The following is a 17984-nucleotide window of genomic DNA, read 5'->3' as shown; positions in this document are numbered from 1 at the left end:
GACACTATTGCGATGGGCAGGCCTGAGAGAGAGCCCATGCTCCTACTGTTCTGGGAAATGAAAACTGAGCCCACTTAAACGACTTGTGTTCCGTCAGGCAATTTGTAGGCCGGCTTGAGTTTAACCGACTTAGTTATTTTCCCAAAAAAAAAAAAAAGGCTAAACCGACTGGCGGCTTGGTGGAATCAAAGACGACGGTAAGTGAACGCCATTATGGTGAATCCGTCAAAATAACAGACAAAGGATTTGTGTTCCTCAGCGAGAGAGCAGAAGCAGAGCCACTGTCAGCCGCATCCATGGAGCTGCTCAGCCTCACCGCTGCTTTACCGTCTACTTCAGCCCCTGCTCCGTCGCTTTTTCCTCCTTCTTCATCTCTCTTTTCTACATCGTATTCTTCTCCCAAATCCTCCTTCTTGATTCTCCCTCGTCGACCTTTTATCTGTTCGTCTTTCTCATTCGTTCCTTCTCGGCGCCCCCTTCCCGCAACACTTGTACTCCCTTCCCGTCGGTTAGAGAGGCATATCGTTCGTATGGCTCCGGAGGAGGAGAAGATGACTCGTCGTTCCCCTCTCGATTTTCCAATTGTAAGCCTGTTTTCTAGGTTTTTCTTGCTTTTGGTTACTTCCTGAAAGTCTGTTGCGCCGTAGAATTGTGTTTGTTCTTTTGTTTGAATTAATTTCCCTTTTGCTTGACTGTTTGCTAATTGATTGGAAAATGGTATTGTGAGTGAGTAATTATTATGGCTGTGATTTGTTTTAGTTGCGGTTAACTGTTCTTTTCATATGATTGATACCTCCTGTCTTCTGGCATTTTTACTTGTCAAGACAGAAGATGTTATACTGTAATTGTCCTTTGATAAAATTTGATGTTAGGAATATAATTTTGGGCGACAAGATTAGAGTTCACGAGTTGCAGGCTTAAACGAGAAATCTTTACTTTGAGTTTGGGATGATTGTCGTGAAAAACCTGAAATACATGGCTTGAATTTATTTTCTTTCTTTTGTTGGCTGCTGGTCGGGGTTAATTCTTGCGGTTTCTTTCTCCAACAGCTTTCAGTGATACTTGGGCCTAAACTGGACTGCAGTTTTTGTTATCTTGTAAAGTTTTCCTGTTTAATTCTATGATGACTGGTATTACAAATTTTTGAACGTATTCAGATCTTATGAAGATCAGTATGTTGGATTGGACATAAGACGTGTCCCAATTTCTGTTAGCTACTTAGAGTCCTCTCACTAGAGTGAAAAAAATTCTTGATATGGAAGCTTATAACGACTTATAGTGCGCTAGTGAAGTATTATGATCTCAGTAGTAGGAAAGTCTTAACTCTATGAAGTTTTGGTTTGGTTAGTGTCATCAATCTCAGGTGAATTTGGATGAAGTAATTAAATCAAGTTTTTATGAGTGTTGCACTTTACCCTCGTGAATGATGCCAGAGAAATGAAAATTCATGCTCTTATAAAAATTGGAGCTTACACGAGGATGAGTTAGTGTATTTCTTTTCATTATTTCTCACAGTGAAGCTGAATATTGTGGGTTCTCCGAGAAGCCTGAATGATTTATATGTTGTGTGGTTGGGACGCTCTGTTGGTGAATGTTTTCCTCTGTAGTGTTTAATTTTGAACATTTGGACTTCATTTGTATTCTTTAGGTGACAATTTACCTTGATGGAAGCTATTATTTCCTTGTATACATTTTGCAGCGACAAGAAACAAAGAATGTTGTTTCACATGAAGCATAACTATTTCTCCCTTGGTAGGGAATTATTTGTTGTTCCATGGTATATAGAAGAAAACTTAGCTTGTAGAAGACAGTTGTCCAGGATACTCTTCTTGGAAATTTCTTTGCGTTTTTTTCCATAATCTGGCTCCCTTAAACTGGTCAGTAAAACTGTTAAATTCAAGAGTGAGAATAGAATTAGGTTTTGTGAATTATCTGCTCTTCTGCTCTTTCCAATTTGTGGCAGCTTGTTACATGAGCTGATTGGTTGATGGATTTATCTACTGATAGGAATGGGAAAGGCCTAAACCAGGACGAAGACCAGATATATTTCCTCAGTTTAGCCCAATGAAGACACCTTTACCACCACCATTGCCTGCAGATCCTCCAGAAGAGGATGAAGAAGAAGAAGAAGAAAAAAAAGAGGAGGAAGAGGAAGAGGAAAATCCTGAAAAGGAAGAGAACGACGAGCCAGGACTGCAATAATGAATTGTCTGAGTAGCCTTCGGTTCTTCTGAGGTCATTTTGATATCTGCGGCCATACTATTTGCCAACCAATATTCAGCATATTAAATGGGTCACCGTATGCAGTGGAAATTTGAGCCATCTTTCACATCTTGTAGCTGATACTTACGCAGTAATCTCTAATGCATAATTGGAATAATACTTTTCATGTTAGGAAACACTACTATGAATAGTTATGGCTTGTGCAATTTTGTTTTAATATTAAAATTCTTTTGTATTTAGTTGGGCATTATTTGTATCGATTCGACTTTCTTGTTGATTGGGTAGGGATACATATGATGAAACTGACGGGAGGGGTTCTATCATTTGATCGGGATATGTGATTTGTCCTGAATTGAGCTAGCATTTCGATACCTTAATTATAACTAGATTGAATGACCTGCATCAACAATTAGCTATTAGTACTATGTCTTATCATTGGGGGTTGTAATTTCATAGCTTGTTTGTGAATCATGGCCCTCATGTGTTGAGGAGCTATGTCTAGCATATTAGTAGTTAGTGAGACCATGTTGCATTCGGATTGTCTTCAAGTTTTGCTCGTGTAGTACTGTGTGAATAAGATCATTGCTATCAGATTTCATTGGAATGTCTCCGAGTCCCATCCCTTGAACATAGCCCGCTCCTCTGCTTCATAAGGACTAAAATTTCCGAGACAGTGTGAAAAGCTGACTTTGGTAAAACTTCCGGACAAAGCAGCTGTCCGTGTGCCTTTAGAATTTTCCCCAATGTTTGGTAGAACAACCAACGGCATGAGCTTCACATGGTTCATAATCCATTCGATCCGTTTTCATAATGTAATTGAGAATAACTAAGGCCGGTTGATTAAAGGGAATGTGGAAAGAAATGCCTCAGTCTGAGAAAAGGGCATTTGCAACGGGAACGAGGTTGGCTGGCCTGCCTTGAATATTATTTGAATGATTTAAAATTTGTCTCAGTACTTAATTTAAAAAAATGTTAAAACTATTTTTCTTTCATATATTATTTTAAAAATAAAAAAATCAAATTTAAATCGTTAAGATCAGACATTTTAAAGAGAAAAGCTTTTTCCAATTCCACACAAACAGTTTAATCACTAAAAATTCTACAACAAATAAGCATTCTACTTTCTTGTTATCATAGTTTTAGTAATCAAATTGTTTTACGTGGGACTGTATAATAATTTTTCCTATTTTAAAATTTAAATTTGTTTGAATACAGCAACGTTATCTACTGGCGTAATAGGGTAAACGTCGACTTATTATGGGATTAAAAAGGCTGACCAGATTCTACTGGCTATTACTACTTTCGTCTTATTTATAAGAAACACATCATAATGTCCGAAAGCAGCACTAATCTTTCCTCTTTCTTTTTTTTGGTTGTGTTGAAAGTAGTACAAGTCAAACTATGCTAAACTGTAATAAAAAAGATTACTTAGACATCTTGTGCTTTTCTGGTAAAAAAAAAAAAAAAGACATCTTGTACTTGAATATATAAAATATAAATTATAGACTAACAATTTTAAATGATGTTCATATTGTACACACTAAGCGTTAACTAACTTCTAGGTATTGTTTGCGGCAACAATTTCTTAAACATTATTCTTACAAGCATGTTCAGTTATTGCCCAAAGGCGTATTGAATTTAAACAATGAGTCGTATCATTCTTTAAACCTTGTTAAGTTCCGTTCCATTATTGGGTTTTTGCACACTGGTGTTAGATATTGCTAGCTACTTAAGGAAGAGGTATATTATGTATGGCGAGTGCTGAGGTGGTAATAGGGATGAGGGAACAAAGTTATTGACCCGCAACAACAAGTCGAATTAAAATGCTCTTGCATGGAACCAACCAAGGTCATAATCACAGTAAAAAGATGTAAGAAGGCAGAAAATCAAGCCCAGGGGAATAGTAAAACGCGTTCGTGGGGAGCAACAGTTGTTGACTTGCATGGATGGATGTGGCCATAAAACGAGAAGCGAATGATTTAAATTTTAAACACAAGAGGTAATACGAGATAGGTCAGTGAGGCGAGCAAGATGGCCAAAAGTTTTACATCTCTCCTTCCTTTGCTGCTTCTCATCCAAATTTGCTCCTCCAAATCCGATGGCATCGCCGTTTACTGGGGTCAGAACGCTGATGAAGGCAATCTTAGAGAAACATGTGCAGTAGGAATATACTCTTTTGTACTGATTGGCTTCCTTACGGTGTTTGGGAATGGCAAAACCCCTCAACTCAACCTCGCAGGTCACTGTGACCCTTCTTCATCATCTGGGTGCACCAGCATTGGCACGGAGATCAAATATTGTCAACGGCAAGGGGTCAAGGTAATGCTCTCTCTTGGAGGAGGATCTGCGGGTTATTCTTTATCTTCCTCAAAGGATGCTCAAAATGTTTCTGATTACCTATGGAACAATTTCTTAGGCGGAAGCTCATCTTCACGTCCACTTGGAGATGCCACATTGGATGGCATTGATTTTGACATAGAGAATTCGGGGGAATACTGGGAGGACCTTGCAATTTACCTCAACTCACATGGCACTGATAGCCAGAAAGTGTACTTATCTGCAGCACCTCAATGCCTATTTCCTGATGCTCATCTTGGCACTGCCATTGATAAAGGCGTTTTTGACTATGTCTGGGTAAAATTCTATGACAATTCTCCCTGCCACTACTCAGAAGCTAATACCAATGCGTTTTTCAATGCATGGAACCAGTGGGCGACATCACTAAATGGGTCAAAAATATTCCTGGGTTTGCCAGCATCTCCGGAAGCAGAGGCAGGTGGCTATGTTCCTCCTGATTTGTTAAACTCTAAGGTACTTCCCACTGTAAAGAAGTCACCTAACTATGGAGGTGTGATGTTGTGCTCGAGGTACTCAGATAGATTGAACGGATATAGTAAGCACCTTCAACTTGGTCCTCTTTGCACACCTCAAAGTGCTCCCAAATGCAGGAGCCATGACAATGGTTTTGAAGAGCGTTTTGGTTACATGTCCACTGATAGTATTGAGGTTTACGAAAGAGAGAATATTAGTCGGCAGTGTTGTGAGACCATATGCTGGAACAATTGTTCTTGTGAGGCTTATGCACCAGTGAATAGAATTAACAAAACTGGATGCCAGATATGGCTTAAAGGAACCAGGTTCACTGAAGATGCAGGGTCACAAGGACAGTCAATCTATGTTGTTAGACTTAGGCAAGAAGGTATGCCCTGTTTCCTAACCTGCGCTAGGCTATAATATTATATTTTTGCTTGTTCTGCAATGCACATTGACATGGGTGTTTGGTTTAGCTTATTTTTAAATGATTTTACGGCGTACAAGTTAAATATGTGAGTAATTTTGTCTCATAAAATCTAAAGGTGATTTTTTGAAGCTTTGGATTATATGTCAGTTTTAATTTGCCATATCCTTCCTATTTTTTTTGGTAAACAAATGGTAACCTCCATTTAAAATTGGCACTATCATATCCACATGTGACTTGAAAATCATATTGTTGTGAACTGTAGTAAACAGGTGGTGGGTATGGCTTATCATTGCGGTGGGAGCAAGCCTAGTATTACCTCTGATGTGCTACTTATGCTATGCCTCATTGAGAAAATACAAAGCAGAAGGTAATAACTACCATAGAGTATTAATAATATCCAAATAATCACTGAGTTAAGGTCTTCTTGTTGACTTGTACTTCTATGCCACATTACCAGTGGACAGGAAAACCAAGCAAAAGAAGATATTACATGAAATTGGAGGCAATGCAATGATTTCCATGGTGTACGGCAAAGCCAAAAGAAACAAGAAACATGGGATGGAAAGGAATGAGGTTGAAATTTTCAGTTTTGAGTGCATCGTGGTTGCCACAAACAATTTCTCAGATTCCAACAAGCTAGGAGAGGGCGGTTTTGGTCATGTATATAAGGTAATGTGTGTGTAAGAGAGGTAGAGTGAGAGAGAGAGAGAGAATTGAAATTTGAAACTAAATGGATATGAACTTTGTGCAATAATACTATCAGGGGACACTAATCGATGGGCAGGAAGTTGCAATAAAACGACTATCTAAAAGTTCTGGACAAGGAGTTACAGAATTCAAAAATGAGGCTAAACTTATGGCTAAACTGCAGCACACTAACCTTGTGAGGCTTTTGGGGCTCTGCATCGAAAGAGATGAAAGAATTATAGTTTATGAGTACTTGCCTAACAAAAGCTTGGATTTCTACATTTTTGGTAGGTTGTCTCTCATATTCAACAAAATTATGAATGTTTTACCGTACGTGTCAAGCTTTCTAATAAGCACTTTACCCCCTAACAGATGCAAGCAGAAGAAATGTACTAGATTGGGAAAAACGATTTAGCATCATCGAAGGAATTGCCCAAGGACTTCTTTATCTACACAAATATTCAAGACTAAGAGTCATACATCGTGACTTGAAGGCAAGCAATATATTACTCGATGAAGAAATGAATCCTAAAATATCTGATTTTGGCACGGCTCGAATATTTGGATTAAGAGAATCTGAAGAAAACACAAATAGAGTAGTCGGTACACGGTAAGTTTATGAACACAGTTCATTTTAATCACTTTCCATGTGACTCTTGATTGATTCGGGATTCTAACATTCATTTGCTTTGTTGTTACTTAAGTGGCTACATGGCTCCAGAGTATGCAATTAATGGCATTGTTTCAATCAAAACAGACATATTCAGCTTTGGGGTGTTGCTAATAGAGATTCTTAGCGGCAAAAAGAATAACAGTCGATTTGATTTAGATCGTCCTCATAATCTAATAGGATATGTAAGTTTCTGAAACAGCTATTTCTTAAATCCAATATACACACACATATATATTATTCTAATGACTGATCTGTTAATCTTTTGATGAATGCTGGGGTTTATTTTAGGCATGGAAGCTCTGGAATGAAGGTAGAGTTTTAGAGCTAATGGACTCAGGATTAGATGAACCGAGCGTGCAAAACAAAGTGCAGAGAGGAATTCATATTGGCCTCTTGTGCGTTCAAGATCAAGCAAAAGACAGGCCTTCCATGTTAGATGTAATTTCTTTTCTGTCAAATGATTCTATTCAACTTGCTAAACCAAAGCAGCCAGCATACTTTATCGGTGACGTCGAGGAAGAGTCTGAGCTACATAACATCAGGCAAGAACATTATTCCACAAATTATGTCACAATCTCTGATCTAGATGGTAGATAACTGGTCCCTTATGTACACACTATGATTGGTGCATTTCATTTTCTCTATTTAGAGATCGATTTATGCTTTCTGATTACTTGCTGATGAAAATGGAGTGTTTTAGGCTTGTAACATCACTTTAGTTGTGAGAATTTTTTATGTTTCTTTCATTTGGGGAAAATTTCTCCATGGTTGTTTACCAATAAGAAGACGTCTTTTAGTCCAGATTCTGAATGGTATTGAAGCTCTTGATTTTTGTTAATAAAGTCAGCAGAAGTATCAGATTTCTTACAATTTTATTGGTTGCTTGAATCTGCTCTTTATGGTTGGCTCGGATTGCTTTGTAGGAAGCTTCTATTGCCTAAGATCAGACCAGTTCTTGATCCTGAAGGGTATTTTACGATAAATAATCAAACTTTATTGTTTTTTTTTTGGGGGGGGGGGGGACACGTTCGAAGCGTCATTCTATTTGATTTTAACAACACTTAAATTTAAATTAGTCATGATATTGGAAATTAAACTAATTAGTTGACGAGGTGATTCCAATGTCAATCTTGAACTGGAATCAACTTAATCATAATTAATGTAGCACAATTTAACTTAAATATATAAATATGTTCATAATATAACTATTGAAAAAAATTAATATTTAAGTAATTAATAACCACATTAATCATACATAACACCCTTACGATGCCACATAACTGAGTTATTAAAGCATATACTACCTTAATATAAGAGTTAGATAACTAAATATGCGAATATATTAAAAAAAAATCAGTTGAGTTAATTATTTGTAATAAATGAATGTTATTTTTTTAAAAATATCTTTATTAATTATGCATATGAGAATGAAAACATTTTAAAACGTGTGATCATTACGAGAATTACTCTAAAAAAGAGAATAAACATGAAAAACAAAGTGAACTGAAATCTTATATTTAGAATTAAATTAAATTTTTAACTAACTCTTATATTTAGAATTAGAAGTAGTATATGATAAATAAATAAAATCCAAGCCAACCAACATGTTAATAACTCACAAAACTTGACCCATCTGTCACATGCCAAACGGTTGATACGTCAATCGTGGGATTGTCCCGTGGCGTTTGGCCCTCGGCCTCTCCTCAAATCTTCGAACCATTCCCTCATTCATTCATTAGCTTTGGTGTTATTTAAAGAGTAGAGCAGAGGAAGAGGCGGGGATAGGTGGTTGGCCTTGTTAGTATTTATTGTTAACACCACCGGCCTTTTTAAGCTCCTGAAAATGGCTTCCCTTAAATGCCTTGCCCTTCCCTTCTCTGTTTCTCTTCTGCCACAAGAGACGCCCACTCATCATGATGCAGGTGGACTGCCAAAATTTCACACACATTTCAATTTGAATTCGAATTCGATTTGGATTTCTCTTCTCAATCGTTATTATTCAGGCCCCAGATGGCACAGACGTGTTATTTATTACTCCATCTGTTCCTTGTTACAAGAGACATTTGATGTTTATGGCATGTTCCTATATATAAGAGACACTTAAAAGTTGTCTCTGCTTTTTTGTGTTGATTTTCTATTTTACCCATATTTATTATCTCCAACTCATACTCTCTCTCCCTCCCACTTGTCTTTATTTTAATAATTTAATTGTTCTCTGTCATGCTCTCTCTCTATTGACGAGGGAATTTTTGGAAAAAAAATTATACTTTTTACACATTAATTGTTTTTAACTAATTTTAACTATTTTTTTTATCAACGTATTTTGATTATTTATCTCTTATAATAAAGAACGGAGGGAGCACTACCTTCTCTCCAACTTCTCTTTCTCATTAACCTTCTCCTCTGCTTTACCAGAACCACTAATTACTGCTTCTAATAAATGCCTCAATTTTCTATTTGTCGATTTTATTCACGAAAATGAAGAAGATAACTCCAAGTTTATTTTTCAATTTGCACAGGTTTATCTTTTTTCTGAACAGACAAAGTTTTGTTTCATTTGGTTGGTTTTTCCCTTTTTTAGAAGGCGAGAGAAGGTGATTGAGTACAACTCGTAATTAACACAATATAGTTTAATGATTAACTTCATCGTTTACATAACAGTGCGGGTAAAAACGTTTGGAAACAAAAAATCCTTTTTTGCTGTTAAGTTTTTGTTGGATCTTGCTCGTCGTTTATACTACTACTTCGTATCTCCGAAACGTATAGTGCATCCAGAACAGATTTCTTCGGCACCATTTGCGTAGTCCACAGTTTTCTCGAGAAAATCTACACATTTTCTTGGAGTTTGAGATTCAAAATCTAGTAAAACCCACTCAACATCCCTCCATCATCCTTTTTCATTATGTCTCTTTTTTTATTTTTCCCTTCTTTGTTTTCTTCACCAAACTAGAACGGCTAAAGCACCTAAAATAATATAATACTATATAGGATCCAAAAACAAGGGGCTTTATAAGTGGATTGTATTTTTTTTTTCCATCATTGGGATCTTAACATCTTTTTATATTTTTTGAATGAACTAAAATATCAATTATCTGAATTTGATAAGAAGTAATAACAAGGTGAAGTTATTATTCGTCACATTAAATAATTTATAGTTAAAGTATACATTTAGTTCTTTAATTTTGTACAGGGTTTTAATTTGGTTCCTTAACTTTAAAAAGCATATATTTAGTCCTTTAACTTTAAAATCATTAGGGTTCAATGATGATTTTTTAAACCAATCATAAATATTTTGAAAATTAAACTTATATGTTAGTATTTGAGAATATTTTATCAACATTTAAGATCTTAATGTCATCATTTTTCTAAAAAAATTTCGAGTTAAAAAACTAAAAGTATACTTTTTAAAGTTAAGAGACCAAATTAAAACATTGTACAAAGTTAAAAGACTAAATGTATACTTTAATTATAATTTATTTTCAGTGAAAAAATTCTTTTGCCATCGTCCTTGAAATTGTTAACAATAGAAATTTCGTCAAGGGTATGGTATAAACTGCTGACCATCTTATTATTGTAAGGATAATTAAATAAATTTGATTCACAGATTTTATGAGATCCACGAAATTAAAATATTTTACCAATAACCCACTTATTTATATGCATATTTCCTAAATAATCTGACAGTCCTTTTTTTTTAAAAAAAAAATCCTATGAATCCAACCTCAAAAGGCTTTGTGTTGTGCACTTCCTCTCCAAACTTATGGTATTATATATATATGTGTGTGTATCTTTTATGTGTCATCGTAATTATCACTTTATTGTATTATTTTTAGTTTAACAACATAAATATTAGCTTGGAAAAAAATATAAATATTAGTTCTTACAATAAATGGGACCGTATAGTAATTTTTTATTTTAAAATCTATATTTATTTTATAAACGTCAACATTATCTACTGATGTAATGCAGTAAACTTTGAATCTTTGTAGGATAAAAAATCTGATCAGATTCTAATGGATACTACTATTTTGGGCTTATCTATGAGCGATTTTGGGCTTATCTATAAGAAACAGATGATACCATGATGGAGTCCAAAAGTAGTCCCATTCAAACTGTGCTGAGATTGTTGCCGGACGGCGACGGGCATTAAGAGGAGTGGCATATTGTGCAGCATTCACAAAATATGAGAAGGAAGAAGGCCAAATTATGATAGGAAGGTTTAGGAATTAGGACTGGACTATCAGAATAATTGATCCGCACGCAACAAGCAGACGAATTGGATGCTTTCGTAGGGAACCAACCAAGGTTGTAATCACAGTCAATAAATATTAAACATTCAACGAGAAAGAATTGTAGGTGATTTAAAGTTGCAAGGAAGAAGAAAATTAAGCATAAACCGGGAAAGAAAGGTGGGAAAAGGGGGGGGGGGAGGAAGAGCGGAGGAAAACACGTCCTAAGGGGCGGGGGGCGACCGTTGTTGACTTGTATACAGGGATGTGGCCATAAGACAGGAAGCCAATGATTCAAGAGCAAATGTCAGATTAGGTCAGTGACCCAAGAAAGATGACCATGTTTTTCCTTCTACTCCTTCCTTTCCTACTTCTCATCCTAATTTCCTCTTCCACATCCGATGACATTGCCGTTCCCTGGGGGCAGACCATTGACGAAGGAAGAAGAAAATTAAGCATAAACCGGGAAAAAAAGAGGGGGGGGGGGAGGAAGAGTGGAGGAAAATGTGTCCTCGAGGGCGAGGGGCAACTGTTGTTGACTTGCATGGATGGATGTGGCCATAAAATGAGAAGCAAATGGTTTAAATTTTAAACACGAGACGAAATACGAGATTAGGTCAGTGAGGCGGGCAAGATGGCCAAAAGTTTTCTATCTCTCCTTCCTTTGCTACTTCTCATCCAAATTTGTCCCTCCAAATCCGATGACATCGCCATTTACTGGGGTGAGAACACTGATGAAGGCAATCTTAGAGAAACATGTGAAGCAGGAATATACTCTTTTGTACTAATTGGCTTCCTTACGGTGTTTGGGAATGGCAATACCCCTCAACTCAACATTGCAGGTCACTGTGGCCCTTCGTCTTCATCTGGGTGCACCAGCATTGGCACGGAGATCAAATATTGTCAACGACAAGGGGTCAAGATAATGCTCTCTCTTGGAGGAGCATCTGCGGGTTATTCTTTATCTTCCTCAAAGGATGCTCAAAATGTTTCTGATTACCTATGGAACAATTTCTTAGGCGGAAGCTCATCTTCACGCCCACTTGGAGATGCCACATTGGATGGCATTGATTTTGACATAGAGAGCTCGGGGGAATACTGGGAGGACCTTGCAATTTACCTTAACTCACATAGCACTGATAGCCAGAAAGTGTACTTATCAGCAGCACCTGAATGCCGGTTTCCTGATGCTCATCTTGGTACTGCCATTGATAAAGGCGTTTTTGACTATGTCTGGGTAAAATTCTACCTCAATCCTCACTGCCACTATTCAGAAGCTAATCCTAATGCGTTTTTCAATGCATGGAACCAGTGGGCAACATCATTAAATAAGTCAAAAATATTCCTGGGTTTGCCACCATCTCCGGAAACAGAGGCAGGTGGCTATGTTCCTCCTGATTTGTTAAACTCTAAGGTACTTCCCATTGTAAACAAGTCACCTAACTATGGAGGTGTGATGTTGTGCTCAAGATACTCAGATAGATTGAGCGGATATAGTAGGCACCTTCAACTTGGTCCTCTTTGCACACCTCAAAGTGCTCCCAAATGCGAGAGCCATGACAATGGTTTTGAAGAGCGTTTTGGTTACATGTCCACTGATAGTATTAAGGTTTACGAAAGAGAAAATGTTAATGGGCAGTGTTGTGAGATCATATGCCGGAACAATTGTTCTTGTGAGGCTTATGCACCAGTGAATAGAATCAACAAAACTGGATGCCAGATATGGCTTAAAGGAACCAGGTTCACTGAAGATGCAGGGTCAAAAGGACAGTCCATTTATATTGTTAGACTTCGGCAAGAAGGTATGCCCTGTTTCCTAACCTGCACTAGGCTATAGTATTACATTTTTGCTTGTCCGTAAGCACATTAACATGGGTGTTTGGTTTAGCTTATTTTTAAGTGATTTTACATTGTATAAGGTAAATATGTGAGTAATTTGGTCTCATAATGTCTAAAAGTGATTTTTTGAAGCTTTCAAATCTTGATACTATTATATGTCAGTTTTAAGTTGCTATTAAGAAATGTCGCAAGCTGCATCACATATCTGTCATTTTCATGAGTCCTTCCTATTTTTTTGGTAAACAAATGGTAACCTCCATTTAAAATTGGCACCATCATATCCACATGTGACTTGAAAATCATATTGTTGTGAACTATAGTAAACAGGTGGTGGATATGGCTTATTATTGCGGTGGGAGGAAGCCTAGTATTACCTTTGATGTGCTACTTATGCTATGCCTCATTGAGAAAATATAGAGTAGAAGGTAATAACTACCATATAGTATTAATAATATCCAAATAATCACTGAGTTAAGGTCCTCTTGGTGACTTGTACTTCTATGTCACATTACCAGTGGACAGGAAAACCAGGCAAAAGAAGATATTACATGAAATTGGAGGCAGTGCTTTGATTTCCATGGTGTATGGCAAAGCCAAAAGAAACAAGAAAAATGGGAAGGAAAGGAATGAGGTTGAAATTTTCAGCTCTGAGTGCATTGTGGTTGCCACAAACAATTTCTCAGATTCTAACATGCTAGGAGAGGGCGGTTTTGGTCCTGTGTACAAGGTAATGTGTGTGTGTGTGTGTGAGGTAGAGTGAGGGAGAGAGAATTGAAATTTAAAACTACAATATAAACTTTGTACAATAATACTATCAGGGGACGCTAGCAGATGGGCAGGAAGTTGCAATAAAACGGCTGTCTAAAAGTTCTGGACAAGGGCTTACAGAATTCAAAAATGAGGCTAAACTTATGGCTAAATTGCAGCACACTAATCTTGTGAGGCTTTTGGGGCTCTGCATTGAAAGAGATGAAAGAATTATAGTTTATGAGTACATGCCTAACAAAAGCTTGGATTTCTACATTTTTGGTAGGTTGTCTCTCATATTCAACAAAATTATGAATGTTTTACCGTACGTGTCAAGCTTTCTAATAAGCACTTTACCCTCTGACAGATGCAAGCAGAAGAAATGTACTAGATTGGGGAAAACGATTTAGCATCATCGAAGGAATTGCCCAAGGACTTCTTTATCTACACAAATATTCAAGACTAAGGGTCATACATCGTGACTTGAAGGCAAGCAATATATTACTCGATGAAGAAATGAATCCTAAAATATCTGATTTTGGCACGGCTCGAATATTTGGATTAAGAGAATCTGAAGAAAACACCAATAGAGTAGTCGGTACACGGTAAGTTTATGAACACAGTTCATTTTAATCACTTTCCATGTGACTCTTGATTGATCCGGGATTCTAACATTCATTTGCTTTGTTGTTACTTAAGTGGCTACATGGCTCCAGAGTATGCAATTAATGGCATTGTTTCGATCAAAATAGACGTATTCAGCTTCGGGGTGTTGTTAATAGAGATTCTTAGTGGCAAAAAGAATAACAGTGGATTTGATTTAGATCGTCCTTATAATCTAATAGGATATGTAAGTCTCTGAAACAGCTATTTCTTAAATCCAATATATATATATATATATATATATTATTCTAATGACTGATCTGTTAAGCTTTTGATGGATGCTGGGGTTTTTTTAGGCATGGAAGCTCTGGAATGAAGGTAGAGTTTTAGAGCTAATGGACTCAGGATTAGATGAACCGAGCGTGCAAAACAAAGTGCAGAGAGGAATTCATATTGGCCTCTTGTGCGTTCAAGATCAAGCAAAAGACAGGCCTTCCATGTTAGATGTAATTTCTTTTCTGTCAAATGATTCTATTCAACTTGCCAAACCAAAGCAGCCAGCATACTTTATCGGTGACGTTGAGGAAGAGTCTGAGCTACATAACATCAGGCAAGAACATTATTCCACAAATTATGTCACAATCTCTGATCTAGATGGTAGATAACTGGTCCCTCATGTGCACACTATGATTGATGCGTTTCGTTTTCTTTATGTAGAGTTGAGTGAGTAAAACTATATGCTTTCTGATTACACTTGCTGATGAAAATGCAGTGTTTTAGGCTTGTAACATCACTTTAGTTGTGACAATATTTTATGTTTCTTTGATTTGGGGAAAATTTCTCCATGGTTGTTTACCAATAAGAAGACGTCTTTTAGTCCAGATTCTGAAAGGTATTGGAGCTCTTGATTTTTGTTGATAAAGTCAGCAGAAGTATCAAATTTCTTATAATTTTATTGGTTGCTTGAATCTGCTCTTTATGGTTGGCTCGGATTGCTTTATATATGGGAAGCTTCTATTGCCTAAGAGATCAGACCAGTTCTTGATCCTGAAGGGTATTTTACGATAAATAATCAAACTTTATTGTTAGGGGGGGAAAAAACGTCCGAAGCGTCATTCTATTTGAATTTAACAACACTAAAATTTAAATTAGTCATGATATTGGAAATTAACCTAATTAGTTGACGAGGTGACTCCAATGTCAATCTTGAACTGGAATCAATTTAATCGTAATTAAGGTAACATAGTTTAATTTAAATATATAAATATACTCATAATATAACTATTGAAAAAAAAATTAATATTTAAGTAATAACCACATTAATAATACATAACACCCTTACGATGCCACATAACTGAGTTATTAAAGCATACATTACCTCAATATAAGAGTTAGATAATTAATTTGAGAATATATTAAACAATTCAATTCAGTTGGTTATTTGTAATAAATGAATATTATGCTTTCTAAAATATTCTTATTAATTATGTGTATGAGAATGAAAACATTTTAACATGTATGATGTGATCACTATGAGGATTACTCTTTAAAAAATGAATAAATGTGAAAGACAAAGTGAATTGAGGTCTTATATTTAAAATCAAATCAAATTTTTAATTAGCTTTTATATTTAGAATTGGAGGTAGTATATGGTATAATGTTGATTTTTAAATTCAAAAGGGAGGAAAATAAATAAAATCCAAGCCAACCAACATGTTAATAACTCGACTAGATTGATTAAGAAATGGATATTTAAGTTTATGGGAGAAAGACAGAAAAAAAAAGCTAGAAATTACAAATCTCAAATCAAATTTGGTAACACAACTTTATTTGGTATTGACAAGTCTGAATTTGTAAATGATAACAAATTTTTATTGATATTCCTTATTTAGTACTCCTCCGGTTCTTAATATAAGACCCATTTAACTAATTTGATTAGATTAAGGAAGTTAGGTAAGTTAGTTGATTATAAGAAATGTGACACGTTTTTCCTAAAATACCATAATCATCTTTTTTAATATCTCATTTTTCTCTTCTACTTGATTATGGTTGAAGGAGTATCCATAGAGGTAATTTAGAGAAAATTGATAAATATGAGAAATGGGTCTTATATTTAGGACCAAAACCAACTCACTAATTGGGTTCTATATTAAGGACCGGAGGAGTATTTACAAAATTCTAACTTTTTTTTTTTGGGCCATTGTCCTAAGTTTATTGCTAGTTAGTTAAGAGTGCGCACTCGGAAGAAGTGTCCCAAATTAGATGCAACCGAACCATTTGCGCAGTCCATAGTTTTCTCGAGATTCAGAATCTAGTAAAACCCACTCAACACCACTTCACGATCCTTTTTCATTATGTCCCCCCCCCCCCCCGGGGTTTTCTTCACAAACTAGAACGGCTAAAGTACCTAAAATAATATATTACCATTATGAGTGGATTTCTTTTTTTCATTATTGAGATCTTAACATCGTTTTATATTTTTTGAATGAACTAAAATATCTATTATCTGAATTTGATAAAAAGTAATAACAAGGTGAAGTCATTATTCTTCACATTAAATAATTTATGACTAAAATATATATTTAATCCTTTAATTTTATATAAGATTTTAATTGGGTCCTTTAGCTTTAAAAAGCATATATTTAGTCTTTTAGTCCTAAAATCATTATGCTTTAATGATGATTTTTTGTACCAAGTATGAATGTTTTGAAAATTAAACTTATATGTCAGTATTTGAGAATATTTTATCAACATTAAAGATCTTAATGTCATTATTTTCTTAAAAAATTTTAGTGTTAAAAGACTAAAAGTATACTTTTTAAAATTAAAGAATCAAATTGAAACCTTATATAAAATTAAATGACCAAATATATATTTTAGCCATAATTTATTTTCAAAGAAAAAATTCTTTTGCCATCGTCCTCGAAATTGTTAACAATAGAAATTTTGTCAAGGGTATAGCATAAACTGTTGACCATCTTATTATTGTAAGGATAATTAATTGATTCACAGATTTTATAAGATCCGCGAAATTAAAATATTTTACCAATAACACACTTATTTATATGCATATTTCCTAAATAACCTGACAGTCCTTTTTTTTTTTTGAAAAAAAAAATCCTATGAATCCAACCTCAAAAGGCTTTACGCTGTGCACTTCCTCTCCAAACTTATAGTGTTATGTGTGTGTGTGTTTTATGTGTCATCGTAATTATCACTTTATTACATTATTTTCAGTTTGACGACATAAATATTAGCACTGGAAAAAAAAACATAAATATTAGTTCTTAATATTATTTATGTATATAAGGCATAGAATTTATATTAAATATATGGTTTTGATTGGTTGGGTGATTGTGGGCTTATCTATAAGAAACAGATGATACCATGATGGAGTCCAAAAGAAGTGCCATTCAAACTGTGCTGAGACTGTTGCCAGACGGGGACGAGCATTAAGAGCAGTGGCATATTGTGCAGCATTCACAAAATATGAGAAGGAAGGAGGCCAAATTATGATAGGAAGGTTTAGGAATTAGGACTGGATTAACAGAGTAATTGACCCGCACGCAACAAGCAGACGAATTGGATGCTTTCGTGTGGAACCAACCAAGGTCGTAATCACAGTCAATAAATATTAAACATTCAACGAGAAAGAATTGTAGGTGATTTAAAGTTGCAAGGAAGAAGAAAATTAAGCATAAACCGGGAAAGAAAGGTGGGAAGGGGGGGAGGAAGAGCGGAG

General features: G+C 35.6%; 4 protein-coding genes across 4 annotated transcripts; all 4 read left to right on the top strand.

The window, feature by feature from the left end:
* Positions 1-180: 180 nt before the first annotated feature.
* LOC114715462 (proline-rich receptor-like protein kinase PERK9) lies at positions 181-2546 on the top strand. Its single transcript, XM_028900333.1, has 2 exons — positions 181-584; positions 2008-2546. The coding sequence occupies exons 1-2, from the start codon at positions 297-299 to the stop codon at positions 2200-2202; spliced, it is 483 nt and encodes a 160-aa protein (XP_028756166.1). The 5' UTR covers positions 181-296; the 3' UTR covers positions 2203-2546.
* A 1708-nt stretch (positions 2547-4254) lies between these two features.
* LOC114715457 (G-type lectin S-receptor-like serine/threonine-protein kinase CES101) lies at positions 4255-7694 on the top strand. Its single transcript, XM_028900326.1, has 6 exons — positions 4255-5116; positions 5967-6133; positions 6228-6438; positions 6524-6761; positions 6856-7006; positions 7113-7694. The coding sequence occupies exons 1-6, from the start codon at positions 4255-4257 to the stop codon at positions 7419-7421; spliced, it is 1938 nt and encodes a 645-aa protein (XP_028756159.1). The 3' UTR covers positions 7422-7694.
* Positions 7695-11660: 3966 nt separating this feature from the next.
* On the top strand, positions 11661-12629 carry LOC114715405 (hevamine-A-like; the record flags this gene model as incomplete). Its single annotated transcript, XM_028900247.1, has 1 exon — positions 11661-12629. A coding segment is annotated over exon 1 (942 nt), but the record flags the coding sequence as incomplete, so codon positions are not given.
* On the top strand, positions 12599-14917 carry LOC114715458 (G-type lectin S-receptor-like serine/threonine-protein kinase CES101). Its single transcript, XM_028900327.1, has 7 exons — positions 12599-12855; positions 13213-13317; positions 13408-13619; positions 13711-13921; positions 14007-14244; positions 14339-14489; positions 14599-14917. The coding sequence occupies exons 1-7, from the start codon at positions 12642-12644 to the stop codon at positions 14905-14907; spliced, it is 1440 nt and encodes a 479-aa protein (XP_028756160.1). The 5' UTR covers positions 12599-12641; the 3' UTR covers positions 14908-14917.
* Positions 14918-17984: the final 3067 nt, after the last annotated feature.

The sequence above is a fragment of the Neltuma alba genome, unplaced genomic scaffold (genome assembly GCF_004799145.2).
Source record: "Neltuma alba isolate B1F8T4 unplaced genomic scaffold, ASM479914v2 tig00011591_pilon, whole genome shotgun sequence".
NCBI lineage: Eukaryota > Viridiplantae > Streptophyta > Magnoliopsida > Fabales > Fabaceae > Neltuma > Neltuma alba.
Note: the sequence above shows the minus strand (reverse complement) of the source record. Positions and strands in the feature narration are given on the sequence as shown.